The 13382-nt window shown below is 45.0% G+C and overlaps 3 protein-coding genes and 1 non-coding gene across 4 annotated transcripts; 1 reads left to right on the forward strand and 3 right to left on the reverse strand.

Moving 5' to 3' along the window:
• Positions 1–263: 263 nt before the first annotated feature.
• Positions 264–337, reverse strand: BT62DRAFT_t34. Its single transcript has one exon. It is a non-coding gene; the product is annotated as a tRNA-Val (tRNA).
• Positions 338–424: 87 nt separating this feature from the next.
• Positions 425–3206, reverse strand: BT62DRAFT_1001776 (uncharacterized protein; the record flags this gene model as incomplete). Its single annotated transcript, XM_043176779.1, has 12 exons — positions 425–780; positions 837–1125; positions 1178–1615; positions 1661–1777; positions 1825–1858; positions 1914–1952; positions 2008–2255; positions 2304–2360; positions 2410–2818; positions 2870–2951; positions 3005–3025; positions 3074–3206. The coding sequence occupies 12 exons, from the start codon at positions 3204–3206 to the stop codon at positions 425–427; spliced, it is 2223 nt and encodes a 740-aa protein (XP_043044427.1).
• Positions 3207–4023: 817 nt separating this feature from the next.
• BT62DRAFT_928211 (uncharacterized protein) lies at positions 4024–5223 on the reverse strand. The gene has a single exon (XM_043185459.1). It carries the CDS (start codon positions 5080–5082, stop codon positions 4198–4200), a length of 885 nt encoding a protein of 294 aa, XP_043044428.1. The 5' UTR covers positions 5083–5223; the 3' UTR covers positions 4024–4197.
• A 1074-nt stretch (positions 5224–6297) lies between these two features.
• BT62DRAFT_928212 (uncharacterized protein) lies at positions 6298–7986 on the forward strand. The gene is made up of 7 exons (XM_043185460.1): positions 6298–6772; positions 6832–7211; positions 7267–7296; positions 7350–7411; positions 7463–7524; positions 7580–7711; positions 7763–7986. Exons 1-7 carry the CDS (start codon positions 6415–6417, stop codon positions 7951–7953), a joined length of 1215 nt encoding a protein of 404 aa, XP_043044429.1. The 5' UTR covers positions 6298–6414; the 3' UTR covers positions 7954–7986.
• The last annotated feature ends 5396 nt before the right edge of the window (positions 7987–13382 follow it).

The following is a 13382-nucleotide window of genomic DNA, read 5'->3' on the forward strand; positions in this document are numbered from 1 at the left end:
AGCTGGCGTACTGCCTGCCTTCCAACATGGAACCAGCCGCCTTCATCGCCAAGAATCTATCCCCACCCACCAATCCTTCCTAGTTCTTCAAAATGACCGATAGGTAAGCTAGCGTATCCAAACACCCCTCTGGGGGGGGTCCGGTAAAAATTAGTAACTTACCTTCGGGTTTCGCGGCGCAAAACTACCCCGTAGCACTCGTGACTCAGCAGTGGGGGTACTTGGTAACTATCTAGGGAAAAGAATTATCGGACCGCCATCAATGAGTCGACCCAGGTTCGAACTGAGGACCTTCTGTGTGTTAGACAGATGCGATAACCAGCTACGCCATCGACCCATAGAATGGTACCTATAACTAGATATTTGTTTCGACACATGAGCCCAAATATTATATACTACTCAAAAAAATAAATAAATACATGCCCTACTGATAATGTACACCAAATCCGTCCATCGACCATCCATAATCTGATGAATACAGTAAGCCCGCAAGCTCTGCCATCGTCGTCTCCCCAAATCCCAAACCTGGTCCATCTAGCATGACGTCGGGATACAGTTTGTAACTTGGACGAGGAATATGGAACGGCGCCATGATCGCTGTGGGGGATGTACTCGACTTAGAACTGGAACCGGACACAGACCCCGGACTGCTTGAGTTTTTCGATGCATCGATGATCATCCGCTTGACAATGCGCTCGAACGGTTCTCCCTCGCTCTCGTCATCTATCTTATCCCGCCCCCGTTTCCTTGAAGGCTTTGATGGGAGGTCCGGTTCGGCAGCTAGAAAGGGAATCGATCAACAGCAGGAAGAAGCAGAGCAAAGAAGGAAACTTCACTCAATAATCCCTCCAATAACGCAATAGCATTCCTCGAGACCACGGATATATGTTCTGCAGTCTTGAAAAGATCTAGCACCTGCCGAAGCTCTGCCCTCCGCTGATCCAGACTCTGTCCATCGTCAGCCGCTTTCTGATGGCACAGGTCAATGAACAAAACCACCGCGGCAGCGAAACCATAGAACAGCACAATCCACCACTTGAGGAGGATAGCGGATTGCTCGTCGTCGGATTTAAGATGGTCCAATATTGCTTGGGCGGATGCTATGCATTGTTCACGAGATTTCACCTTCATAGACAGTAAGACAGAGATATACGCATATAAGGATGCGTTTACGCACATATTTGCGGTCTTTATACCCTCTGAATAGATACGGTCTATGCAGCCTCAACCGCCTCGTCTCACCCATGATCAAACACAACGTCAGCTCGAGCCCTTTCACCCCATCGTCAATCGCCAGGCTGTTGTCGTCGGTTATGAAATGCCTGGGCACGCCTTCCACCATTTCTTCCAGCCGCTTATCCATCTCTCCAACAAAACTATAACCCGTTGGCGCCTGCATCTCATCCACGATCTCCCGATACAGACCTACAAACCGTAGACGTGTAAGTGAGAACGTCATTTCTGTGTATTCTTCCATAGGTCGGCAAAGTAGCAGTCGACCATCGTCAACGAGATCCCCGTCATTCACATTGGCCGGCCACCCTGTATGGTTTTGCGAAGGGTGTATGGAATATGTACCATTATGCGCGGCGGCATGCGACCAGTCGTTGAATATCTGATCGCTGTGAGAAAATCAAAGAAGGAAGTAAATGAGACGCACAAGATTCCACCATACTCTACGTGCTGTCTCCCGCTTGATTAGAGATCTCCATGTCGCGCTGTATGTCCGCTCGTCAGATTCAGAGCCTAACCGAGACATACCAAGGTTCTGGGCTATCTAATGAAATGATTAGCCCTCGTATTCTACATGTGAATTTCACGAACCTTGATGGCAGACCCTAGTAACGCCCAATGCGTACTATCGATTCCACCCGTCAGGCTAGAGTACTTTACGTGAAGCTGAGACCACTTACTCAGCTTCGTCTAGATTTTGTTGATACACGCCCATAAGCCTGGTGCATTGAATCCATGAGCTGGATTTGGAAGATATGATAAAGTGATACGTACAAGATACACTGCAGGTGCTCCAAGGAGTGTGCTCCTAAGAAGTCGTCGTAATGCAAACATGCTTGCGCAGCAGAGTACATCCGTTTCGATAATTCCGACGCGGTAGAAAGGTCAAAGCCAATGCGCTCGCAAACATACGGTTCTATCAGGTGCAGTGATAGACATAATATCATGAAATACACCCCAAGAAATGAGACGCGAACCATTCCCACGCTTTCGTTGGATTTTTGCATTAGGAGGATATTCAGCTGCAAGATACATCAGCGGATAATTCAGCTAGAGGAGACAATACGTACCTCACTAATAAACGTGGGTGCGTGTAAAACTTTTGAATACCATTCCAATCTCTCGAACTAGCAGAGTAGGTGAACCGCAGAGACTTAGAGCATGGAATACACGCACATAAAACTGCACCAACGTGCGGCTCCTCAATTCGTCTGGAAGCATCGATAATAACCTCGCTATTGCATTGACACCAGGATCCAGTAGAAGGAGCAAAGGGTGTCCACTGGAGGGGCTAGCAGACGTATACGGATCTTCGTTGTTGTTCGTCACGTCAAAATCTTGCGTGGCTCTGCTACGATTCACGCGGTGTCCCATAGCAAAGTCTTCCAGCATCATCGCAACGTCTTCGTCCGTCGAAGTAACACCAAACGAAGACCGAATAGCTGAGCGCACTTTCTCCTTGTCCTTTACTTTTTCTTTTTCCTTCCCATGGTCACCAGAGGAGACAAGCTTCGACACTGTCTGTTCGAGAACAGCTAACCGTCCCAGGACGTCGTCGAGCGTTTCTACAGTAGTCTTGCCTGACCTGTGCAGTGGGTAGTTAGAGGGAGCATAAGAGAGTATTTGAGATGCATACGCAACGATGCTCCGGTCTACCTCCCTGCATTGACCGCCCTCTCCTCGTAACATACATGGAGCACAGGGGTACGCCCTATTGCCTGTTTAGCGTCAGTAAAACCCCTGATGATCTGACTGGAAAATTGCCACGGACATTTTATCTTACGCTTGCGGCCTAGAGTGCGTTAGCAACATTATGAACAAGACAACAAGACGAACTTACATTGAAAACAACTCTGTATCGGCCTCGACGACATACGCGGTTCCGCCATAGGACATTGAGAATGGATGTCGATAAGGAACACGTCCAAGATGATCAGATTTTGTAGCCGATCTCCGTTCCCTCGATCCGTCATCCGTTCCTTATCATATATACAGGGGCCGCTAGTCACAGAAAAACAGCCTATTCCATGAATCATGTAAGTATCGTACCAAACATTCTTAAGCTGGAGGCGGTACTTGCGAGTACTGTAGTCGGGCCTCGGCCAACCTGCTGAAGGTGCTGCTAGACATTTTCATGAGTGTAACGGTCCGGTGGTAGCCCAAGAAAACCCACAAACTTAAAGTTCACAGGTAACCCTCCAGGAGGATTTGATGGAAGTCCAAATATGACTTTAGCTGCACCACGCCGAGGGGAACACCATAGGCCCTATTTTCAGAAAATACAGCTGCTGCGGCGGTATACTCCCCCGGATTCGACGTACTACCGGCCTCAAAATCGGGCTCAGATGACAACATCATCCCCCCTGATTGGCCACATGCAGACGTTGAAATGTATCCGTATAAACTCCCACGAACAGGGAGCTAATAGCAATGCGGCTGTAACGATATAACTGATGACTAGTGACGGTGCATGAGGCCACCAGTCACAGTATCCACTGATCTTGAGAAGACTGAAAAGAAAACATTCTGCGTGAATTGTTTTGAAGAATTTTTGCACGGAAAGGAGGGTCAGATGAAGCACAATCCGAGATTCTGAAAGGAAAAAAAAAGGACGTTATATCGATATTGAAGTTGTGTAACCTGTAAGCAATTAACGGACGAATCTGAGATGGCATGTTAAAAAGAACTCGATGGACCGACGTCCCGGAGAGGGTAATCAGGCGCTTGAGGGCCGGTCGATCAATTCAAAATCTGTCGGTCCCCGGCCCGACAAGCATCCCCGCTGCACAAGTCAAGACTGGCCTGGTGACCTACGATTTCCACACATTCTCTGAGCTGGAAAAAGCACCGCAGTTTCTATTCTCTAGGAAAATCGAGCTCACTGGGAGAACATTGTTTTCAAAAGAAACTAAAAGCTGTCCGGCACTGATTTCTACTCGCGACCCTACAAACTATTTCTTTGCTCTATGTCTCATGGCTTGCTGCGCATTTGATATGGGGGCACGCTATATGTGGTGTTATGCGGTATTGGCGTGCTACAACATCAATAAGACGATCTCGTCGCGTGTCGAGCAAACGTTTGATCAGACTATCATCTATGTCGAGATCGTGTCGCCAGAAGATATTGAGCCTCTCCAAATCGGGAACTATTTTCGTGTCTGCCAACGCTCCCAAAAGCGCGTTGGAAACTGGCCTGTACGGTCCGAAGAGCGGGAATGGCGAGTCGTAGATACTCAGACACGTCAAGCGCGGAACCATCCTGAGTATGTCCAGCATGTCCGGCAAACGGATAGCAAACCCCTGAAACACAAGCTGCTTCATTGTCGAAGTCCCCTTTAGCGGCCTGTATATGGATTTCAAGCGTAAAGGGGGTCCCGTGCAATCAAAGTGGACGAGTTTTAATATTTCAAGGTTCGGAAACTCAACTTCACAGAGTATCTCTTCAATTTTTACCATCGTATCTCTGGTGCCTGCGACCGTCAAACTGGAGACTAAGTCACTGCAGAACATCCGGCCGGTCGCCGCAATTACTCCTGTGTGCGACCAATTTCTCGAACTTGACGGTGGGAGCAGCGTAACGGCCTTGGCTTTGGGAAAGGACATGAGATTTTCCCCAGGCGTCCAGGTTGCAAGTTCCACATTCTCGACCGCTGATTCTTTGAGGTCCTTTTCGACGAATTCGGTTCGTATCGTACGGAGTTTCGTCGCGGATCGGACAAAGGGGAGATCCAGGAGTTTCGGGAGTGTAAGGCTCTCAAGCAATGGCAATTTCAAGTCTGCCTCGGAGAGGAAATCGTATACCCGCGGGCATTTGTCGACGAAAGCATGAAGCTCGTAGCATCTGTGCATGTGCTTGCGGAGCAACCCTGCCATTTTGTCAAAGGACAGTTGCCAAAACGTATACTCCCATCCCCAGTTTCTGGGTGAGAAAGATTCGACGAAGTTGATCGAAATGGTGCACGTCTTTGACCTCGTCAGGTAGAGCTCCACTGTATTCTGCAATTTCGAGGACCATTGTTCATCAATTGCGATCCCTTGATAGCGTGGTCGCTTGATCCAACATCCGTTGACAGGGATGTAGACTTTCGACCAGAGGGTAGGAAAGTCTAGCGTTACGGCGTGCCACCACCAGCACACCCTACCGAGGATGATAATATGATATGGATGCTCATATCGTAGGGTTGTAGTGCCGTACGCAAAGATCTCGGCGAGTAGTTCACTCGGGAGAGTGTTAATATGGTTCGTGCCACTGGAGGTAAGTCCTTGTTCGATGTCTGCCATACTGGTGTATTTTCGAAGGTAAATGACGTGGTGTGATAGGGGAGAGTGCTAGCGTTGTAGATCGACGAAAGGAGAGCGCTCTTTATATATCCAATGAACAAGGGGCGAACACTTCCGAGTCAACTTTGTCTAAGACAAGGGTGGCATTGTCTTCTTTCAAGCTTTGACTTCGCCACCACAAAGTCCGTGGTTGCTATGCGAACTCATTCAGCTCAAATATTGTGAAAGGACCAAGGTCCTCACATACCTCCATTTACTCCGGGAGACGAATGGACCTGTTCAATATTAAGATCTTTTAACATTTTTTGACAAAACGTGTAGATTTCTTGGATATCCGTGATGGCGCCGCCGTTGATCCAAAATGATTAGGATGTCTTACGACGCCTACTTTTAAGCTCAAAACATGACATGACCTTGTTTTATTACGCCAACTGTCTTGTACTTTGTCTTGGAACAAAAACCGCCCTATTTCGCATGACACTTTCTAAGTATTATAGCAGCAAGAAGGCCAGAACGCTCAGAGGACCTATTGCTGCTTTGACATAAATTGAAAGCCGGCGGACAGTCGAAGCGACGCGTCGGTTTTGCTATAAGGAGATCCTTATGTTGCGACTCCCGGACGTATTTCGACATAGGTGATCTAATAGTGTCCAAAATTTCGTACACCAACGCACGTCCATTTTATTCAGGCGAAGGGCCATCGACGAGCACGTAGCGAAGGATCGGATTTTCGGACGGATCACACGGATCCGAACGGCCGTTCCGTTTCCTATCTTACTTCCGTCCCTATCAACCTATTTTATGAAAGTTCAGGCATCCAGGATACTTATCTTGCAAAGGTTACAGGCCTTTTGGATAGGAAAAATATTCTGATAACGTCTACTTCGCCAGTCCAACGCCATGGCAAAACCTGCATTTTACGATCCCGACTCACCCAATGAAAAGTTTACTCCCCTGCCTTGGGCCCCGCTCGTTACCTTGAGCGAGAATGCGGTTCTTCAACCGCCTTTGACTCGTCGCGGAACAGGCCCCGGGATGATTATTTTCTTACCTCCGGTGTCAGCATTCGAAATCAGTACCGAAGTTGATAAGACACTGGATCCGGAACCGGTGCAAAAATGGGCAGAAGAAGGTTTCGCTGTTGTTGGGGTCACTCCATCTGCTTTGGGCTGGTCTATCGAAGAAAGTCTAGCAAAGGGTGTAGATGCCCTGCTGAATCTGAAAGAACTTGACATTAGGGACAAGTTTGCTGTTACTAGTGCGTAGGAACATGTTTCGTTTTCGAATTATTTTCTTACTGATGTTGTTACCTTTCAGTCTACTATCCTGATATACTTCCCAGAGTTCTTGACGCAATATCTACGGATACGCGCATTTCATGTATTGTCTCATTTGGTGCTGCAGTGGAAGTGACGTCTACCATTCCCATAACATTCCACGTACCATCATCACATGAAGCACCTGAAGCCACGGCGTCCACTTCAGTCTACAAATACACGACTCCATCTCCATACTTTGTTCTGCCCCAAGCTGAGGGTTACAAACCAACATTCGCTTCTATTGTGCATACACGAAACGTCGTCTTTCTCAGGAAGCGTATTGGCGGGCCCTATTTCGATATCGAGGCAATTTGGGATGAGCATGTGTATTTCGAGTTCGAAATCCGAAGTGTGTCCCAAACTATGGGAACAATGGTGGTATGTTGTTTATTTAGCCGCTTCCAGGGGACGATTTGAATGTTATTGATTATAGCAAGAGCCCTACGTCAACCATGTACCCACTGTAAGGTGTTTTCATGTATTGTATCATATGCTGATTCCCTACGCATATTACAGATGACTGGCGGTATTGGCCGGCAGAATTTGACCGCGTTTTATCGAGATCATTTCATCTTTGCGTAGGTAATCTCCCCCAAGCCTATCATCTTCAGCTTATCCGGCCGCGTAAGTAACCCGGCCGATACTGACCTTGAAACCGTTTCGCGAACCGTCGGTCCTGATCGCATTGTTGGTGCGTGTACTTCTATCGTTGGCACCGACTTATATCGCTTATCTTCTGTTCATAGAGGAATTCATCTTCAAATGCACCCATGACAAGACCATTGATTGGCTTCTACCTGCTGTTCCTCCGACAGGGAAAAAGCTAGAGATTCCCATGCTGGGCGTCGTGAACGTACGCGGCGACCGACTATACCACGGTTAGCGTCTATGTAGGACTGTAGATTAATCTTCCACTGATTCGTTGATAGAACACATTTGGTGGGATCAGGGAACAGCTTTATTACAGGCAGGGCTTATCCCTGCGCAAGTTCCATTTCCCCTCGAAGGCGGAAATCAGATGCTTCGTCTTCCTGTCGCAGGACAGGAATGTTCGAGACTACTGGTCAATGAAAGAGACGGGAAAAGTAACGAAATGTTCGAGTGGGGTATCCAGAAGTAAATATGAATAAGAATTGTATCAATACTATTGCGCTTTCACATATGGGTTGTCATGAGCTTGTTCCAGAGCTATTGTCTTGACTTTAGTCACGGAGGAAAATCGGGACAACAAATATGATACAAAATCTCCGAATTCAAGAGACGATCAAAGAGCATTAACAGTGCTGTTGCATGGTGGCAGGTCATCCAATGACTGAGTCGCCGAATGCCAATCTAATGATCGACGAGTCGGTTGCTGTTCAGGCACGTGATCTTTCAAACAGATCAGTCAATAATGAGTCTGACTCTCAATTATCACAACACTTATATCCACCCATGGTTTTTCATCTGATTTCTCTCAAGAATTTTCATTCTAAGTGTGAGCTCAGTCAGTCTGAGTATCACCTTACCAGGCTAATGATGTGGTAAATGCATTCTGAGAATGTACTTTGTGCTGAGTCAATCTATGAGGCATTACATGACCTTGAAGCAAAGCTATTGGAATATGGCTCAGAAATACCAAAGATTGGAAAATATTTTTTTGCTCCTCAGAATCACCTATAATGACTTCAAGCACTCACTGTCAGTTCATTAGTCTTTAGTCAGCTCTATAAGCTCACTTCTTATTGAGCTTCTGCTGATCATCATTAGAGAGGCATACCACATTGATATCTTCTTTTATGCACCTATGTATAGTGAGATGACTGTTATGCTTCTACCAAACACTCACAAATAATTGGCACTGCTACTGCCAGAGTCTGATCCTGGGTTCTGATTCTGAGTTCATTGTTGGTATAAGAGTATGATAAGGATGATGAGATAGGCAATGATGATGTGTGTTAGAGGTATAAGTGGATGAGGCTGATAGTGTTGGAAATCCTTAGTGTTGTGCAGAGTGGACTCCAGGCTGGTAAGGCCAGATGGTATGACCTTGTTATTCTACAGCTCCTATAGAGTTTGTATTTATACTCTCCAGACTTTTATCTAGAATTTACTACACCTTTCTCTTTCTCTCAAGCTTACTCATCAACTCTTGGCATGATGCTGAATTGCCCTTTCTAGAACTTTCCAGCAAAATCCCAACAGATAGAGATAGTCTACCATTGTGGTAAGAGTATTTGCACTAGATAGTCAGAGAGTGTAGTAGGTGTTTGGAACCTTAGCTTGAGACTGAGATATAATGATGTATGCTACTGTCTTAAATACAAGCCCTTTGCCCTACAGACAACTATTGTCTGATTTCCATGTTCTCTACTTATTGTTTGGGTGACAATGACTGTGCTCTTGCTTTTGTTTGTCATTGTTGTTCTGCTATGCTATTGCTATAGTGAGTTTTCTGTATGCCACAGTTCTTATTATAACTAAGGTATAGGACAGCAACTATTGTTGCATTGTTTCCAGCTGTCTATTGTATACCAATAAGTAAAATATAGTTATGATGTCATCATAATATTATCATCCTTATAAAGTCAGATTTTTGGTCAGGATTGATAAGCATCAGCAGATCATGATTTAGAAGTAAATTGTGACATTACCCTCTTGTTATAATTTTTTCTTATTTTTTCTTATTTTTATCTTTTATTTGAGGGATTGACCTCTATTTTGCTTAGTCAGAGTGCTTAGATCAGCACTTAGGACCATGGGACAGACTTAGTCATCACAACAATGCCTAGTTAGTCATTGTCCTTTGATACAATGGTAACTGCTCAATAACAGATAATACCCTTTTGTAGGTAGCTTAATAACACTGGATAAAATGCTTTATAATGCCAGGATGCACAATTAGGTAGTTATATCTATAGAACAGATGATGACTGGTATATAAGTAGTGTAGCTCTCACTATAGTATTTTCAGCTTTGAGCTAAAGTTTTATTCTCCACTATCTTATTTTGAGCTAATCTAAAGGCCTTGCAATATAAAGCCACATAACACATCAAGTGAACTCTGACATCATTGTCTGAAGTGTGAGACAGTGTCAGTTTATTATGTGTTTAGGTCATATGTCATTTAGGCTTAACAATTAGCTCAAAGCTTCTAGCTTCTCTTTCTCAAGTCTAATTGTGCTAAGAAACTGAATACTCCCCTTGATCAACTCATCAGATCTGAATTTTGACTATGAGTTCTTTGAATTCCTTGCTTCAATTATCAGAACATTGTTAGAATTATTAGTGATCATACAGCTGTATCATGGATGTCAATTAATCACTGTTTTGGCCATCTATTATTATCAACAATTTCAGCACATCCAATATATTCTATGAAATGTTATCCTCAATCTCCTCCTCCATGACATCTCTCTCTCTGCCTGACAGTCCTTCCAGCCTATGGAAGAAACTATACCCAAAACCATCTCTGGAGATATGTCTGAAAAATATCCTGGAGAAGAGGTGCAGCACTGATACCTGCTCTGATCTTCAATGGCAATCATTTGAGACACTGGAAACCTTTGAGCTACAGTTTTGAAGACCCAGACCTGACACACCAATCCCATGCATCAAATGCATGAATGTCTCCAGCCACATTCATTTGACAAAGGGCATCCCCTTAACTGCACCTTCTGAACTTGTTATGATTTTTCCTATTTTCTTTTCTTTTTCCTTGGAAATAACCCCTATCTTCGCTTAGTCAGAGTGCCTAGACCAGCACTTAGGACTGTGGGAAGGCTTAGTCAGCAGCCTAGTCGGTCATGGTCTTATCATGCTGCTGTGTGCTGTGAAGAGAGAGACAATGCTTTTTTTGTCCTCAAACTGCAGCACAGCAGTAACAGCACAACAGCAAGACAATAGCTTTTGTGGAGAGCTTGGTAACCACAGCAGTAACAGCTCTACAATAGATCACATCTTTTGTGAACATTTATTTAGAATTAGATAACAGAACAGTATTTAAGTAGCCTAGCTCTCACTGTAATACCTCAGCTTTGAGCTAAAGTTTATTCTCTACTATCTTATCTTGAGCCACTTGCAATGCCTTGACTACACAACTCTATTAACACATCAGTGAACTCAGTCAGTCTAATCTGAAGTGCGAGGTTCTAAACTGTTTATCATGTGTTGATAGTCATGTGGAATTTGGGCTTAATAATTAGCTTGAAGCTTTTAGCTTTCCTTCTTCAAGCCTAACAAAGGCTAAAAGAACTGAATGCTTTCTATCAACCTTCTCTTGATCTACAAGATAGGGAACTCTATGCTATCTATCAACAGCTTTATCAACTCCAAAGCACCCCCTTCCTCAATTGAATTGCTGACCGTTCTTCTAGAAATCTTAACAACTAAGATAGTCAAGGATTATCAAACTCAGGATGATATCATCCATCAACTCATTGACAGCCTCTTTGCTGAAACCTGAACTAACAAACTCAGACTCAGAGAGGGGTCTAAAAGCATAGACCAATCAAGTCCTCTCCAAAAGAAGGAAGAGTCCCACCTCTGTTCTCTATACCTCCTGACCTTCAACTCTGACTCTACCAACGAGCTGGAGGAAGAAGAGGAGGGTGAGCTCAGTCGACAGTGGAGAGATGAGCTTGATAAAGAGCACTGACAGTTAGCCAGAATTGGCCAACCAGCAGAATGGGGCCCTGCCCCAAGAGTCAGGGAGCACTGAAAATGGCTTCCAGGCACAGAGTGGGATGAAAATCCTGAAGATGACCCCTATGCCCCAGATTGCTGGGACAACTCAGAGGACAATCAGGATTGAAATACCAATGAATGATCATCAGTTATAAATGCAAAAAGTTGGGGACCCCTGCCAGCTCAGAGATAGAAGTGGTCTCTAGGTACTGAATGGAATGAAGATCCTAAGGATGACCCTTATGCAGCTGACTGATGGGATGACATCACAGAGGATGGAGAAAGCAGTCCAGATGGACCATTATCCCCCAACAAGTCAGAGAGTAGCAGCTCCCTGTCCAGTGATGACTCTGCTGTTGACTGGATTCACAATATCTGGATACCACCAGTACCCCAGATCAGCAATTGAACCCTTCATGGGTTCTTGCATAAGAAGCTCACCACTCTTTTCCTCAACCTGGACTTCTATAATGAATTCTGAAACTATGCTGAACATATCAAAAGAAAAAGGGAGTGGCAGTATAATGCCAAGACTGAGAGGGTCTGAGATTTGCCCATCTGGGGGATCCCATATTGGAAGGACTCCAACAACCCCCAAGGTCTATATTGGCCTGAGAGAGGATGGAGAAATAGAAGAGAAGGGAAGCATCCTCTCTGCAAGTAATCATTGGACCAGGCTTGTGGATGAGGAGTGGGAGGACTGGCAAAACAGAGAGGGCCAGTACCTGAGAAAATAGTGAATCCCTTGGCTGATTCTCAGCAAGGAAGGATCACCACTGGCATCAGGAATGCCCCTGGTGCTACCAGAAGAAGAAGAAGACCAGTATCTATCACCATTGACAGAGATCACATCATCCTGAGGAAACAATTTTTCATCCAGCAGCAGCATAATATCATGGCTTTCTCAGGAAAAGCCAAAATACCCAAATCCATAGAGGTACCCAGTTTGAAAACTATATGCTGGACAGCTGCCACCAGATGAAGCTGAAGGCAGTAATATGCCTGAAAAGCCTATTCTAATAGAAGATAATCCTGTTGTGCTCACTCAAGGCTGGACCATCAGGAATGATTGAATCATGCAGAAGACAGTTCCTCCACTGGGAAGTCCTATTGCCAATGATGGTTCTCTTCATTCCTTCCTAGGACCCCTGAATAGATGGTTGGGACTGCCTGCCAGAGAATGGCCAAACCTGATGTCCACCCTTGATGCAGGGGCCTAAATTCTTAACATCAAACTGATCCTTGTATCTGAACTCTGCCTCTTTAAGGGGGCATCAGATAATATTGATTGTTTCTTGGTTGACTGTGACCAATACTTCTAGGTGTTCACCTCTTATTTTCTGGCTGATATGTACAAGATGACATTCACTGCAACCCATATGGCAGACAAAGCCAAAATGTGGTGGATTCTGATTTCTCTGATCTTCTGGTCTATAACAAGGACTCATCACTGATATCCCTCATGGCTGGTCTTTAAACAAATGATCATCAACAAATTCATGAATCTGGCTGTCCAGAAAGTCCACAAACAGAAGATGAAGGACTTTAAGATAGTCGGCAAATCAGCCACTGACTACTTTGACAAATTGGAGTGACTCAGCAAACTTGCTGGAGTCTAGGACAATGTTGCTGACTCCAGATGAATGGTTGAGTACATAAAGATGGGAGTATCAGCCTCTTATCTTATTACTATTTCTGATGCACCTGTCCACTAAAACGCGACTTTTGTTTTAACTTCAAATTTGAGCGTTTTTCTTGGTCCATTGTAAGGAAAGCTAAGGATTTGCTTACTGTGAGCAAGGAAATGTAAGGGTGGCTAACCAAAGCTAAGGGTGGCTAACCAATAGGCTTACTGGGAGAGGGTTTTTGTAAGGAAAGCTAAGG

The sequence above is a fragment of the Guyanagaster necrorhizus genome, assembly GCF_019112545.1.
Source record: "Guyanagaster necrorhizus MCA 3950 unplaced genomic scaffold BT62scaffold_4, whole genome shotgun sequence".
In the NCBI taxonomy this organism is placed as follows: domain Eukaryota; kingdom Fungi; phylum Basidiomycota; class Agaricomycetes; order Agaricales; family Physalacriaceae; genus Guyanagaster; species Guyanagaster necrorhizus.

Coding starts and splice junctions, on each gene's coding strand:
- BT62DRAFT_928211 (XM_043185459.1), bottom strand. CDS start 5,082: ATGCACAGATGCTACGAGCTTCATGCTTTCGTCGACAAATGCCCGCGG.
- BT62DRAFT_928212 (XM_043185460.1), top strand. CDS start 6,415: ATGGCAAAACCTGCATTTTACGATCCCGACTCACCCAATGAAAAGTTT. Junction 7,297..7,349: donor ACGTCAACCATGTACCCACT/GTAAGGTGTTTT, acceptor CGCATATTACAG/ATGACTGGCGGTATTGGCCG. Junction 7,525..7,579: donor CGGTCCTGATCGCATTGTTG/GTGCGTGTACTT, acceptor TTCTGTTCATAG/AGGAATTCATCTTCAAATGC.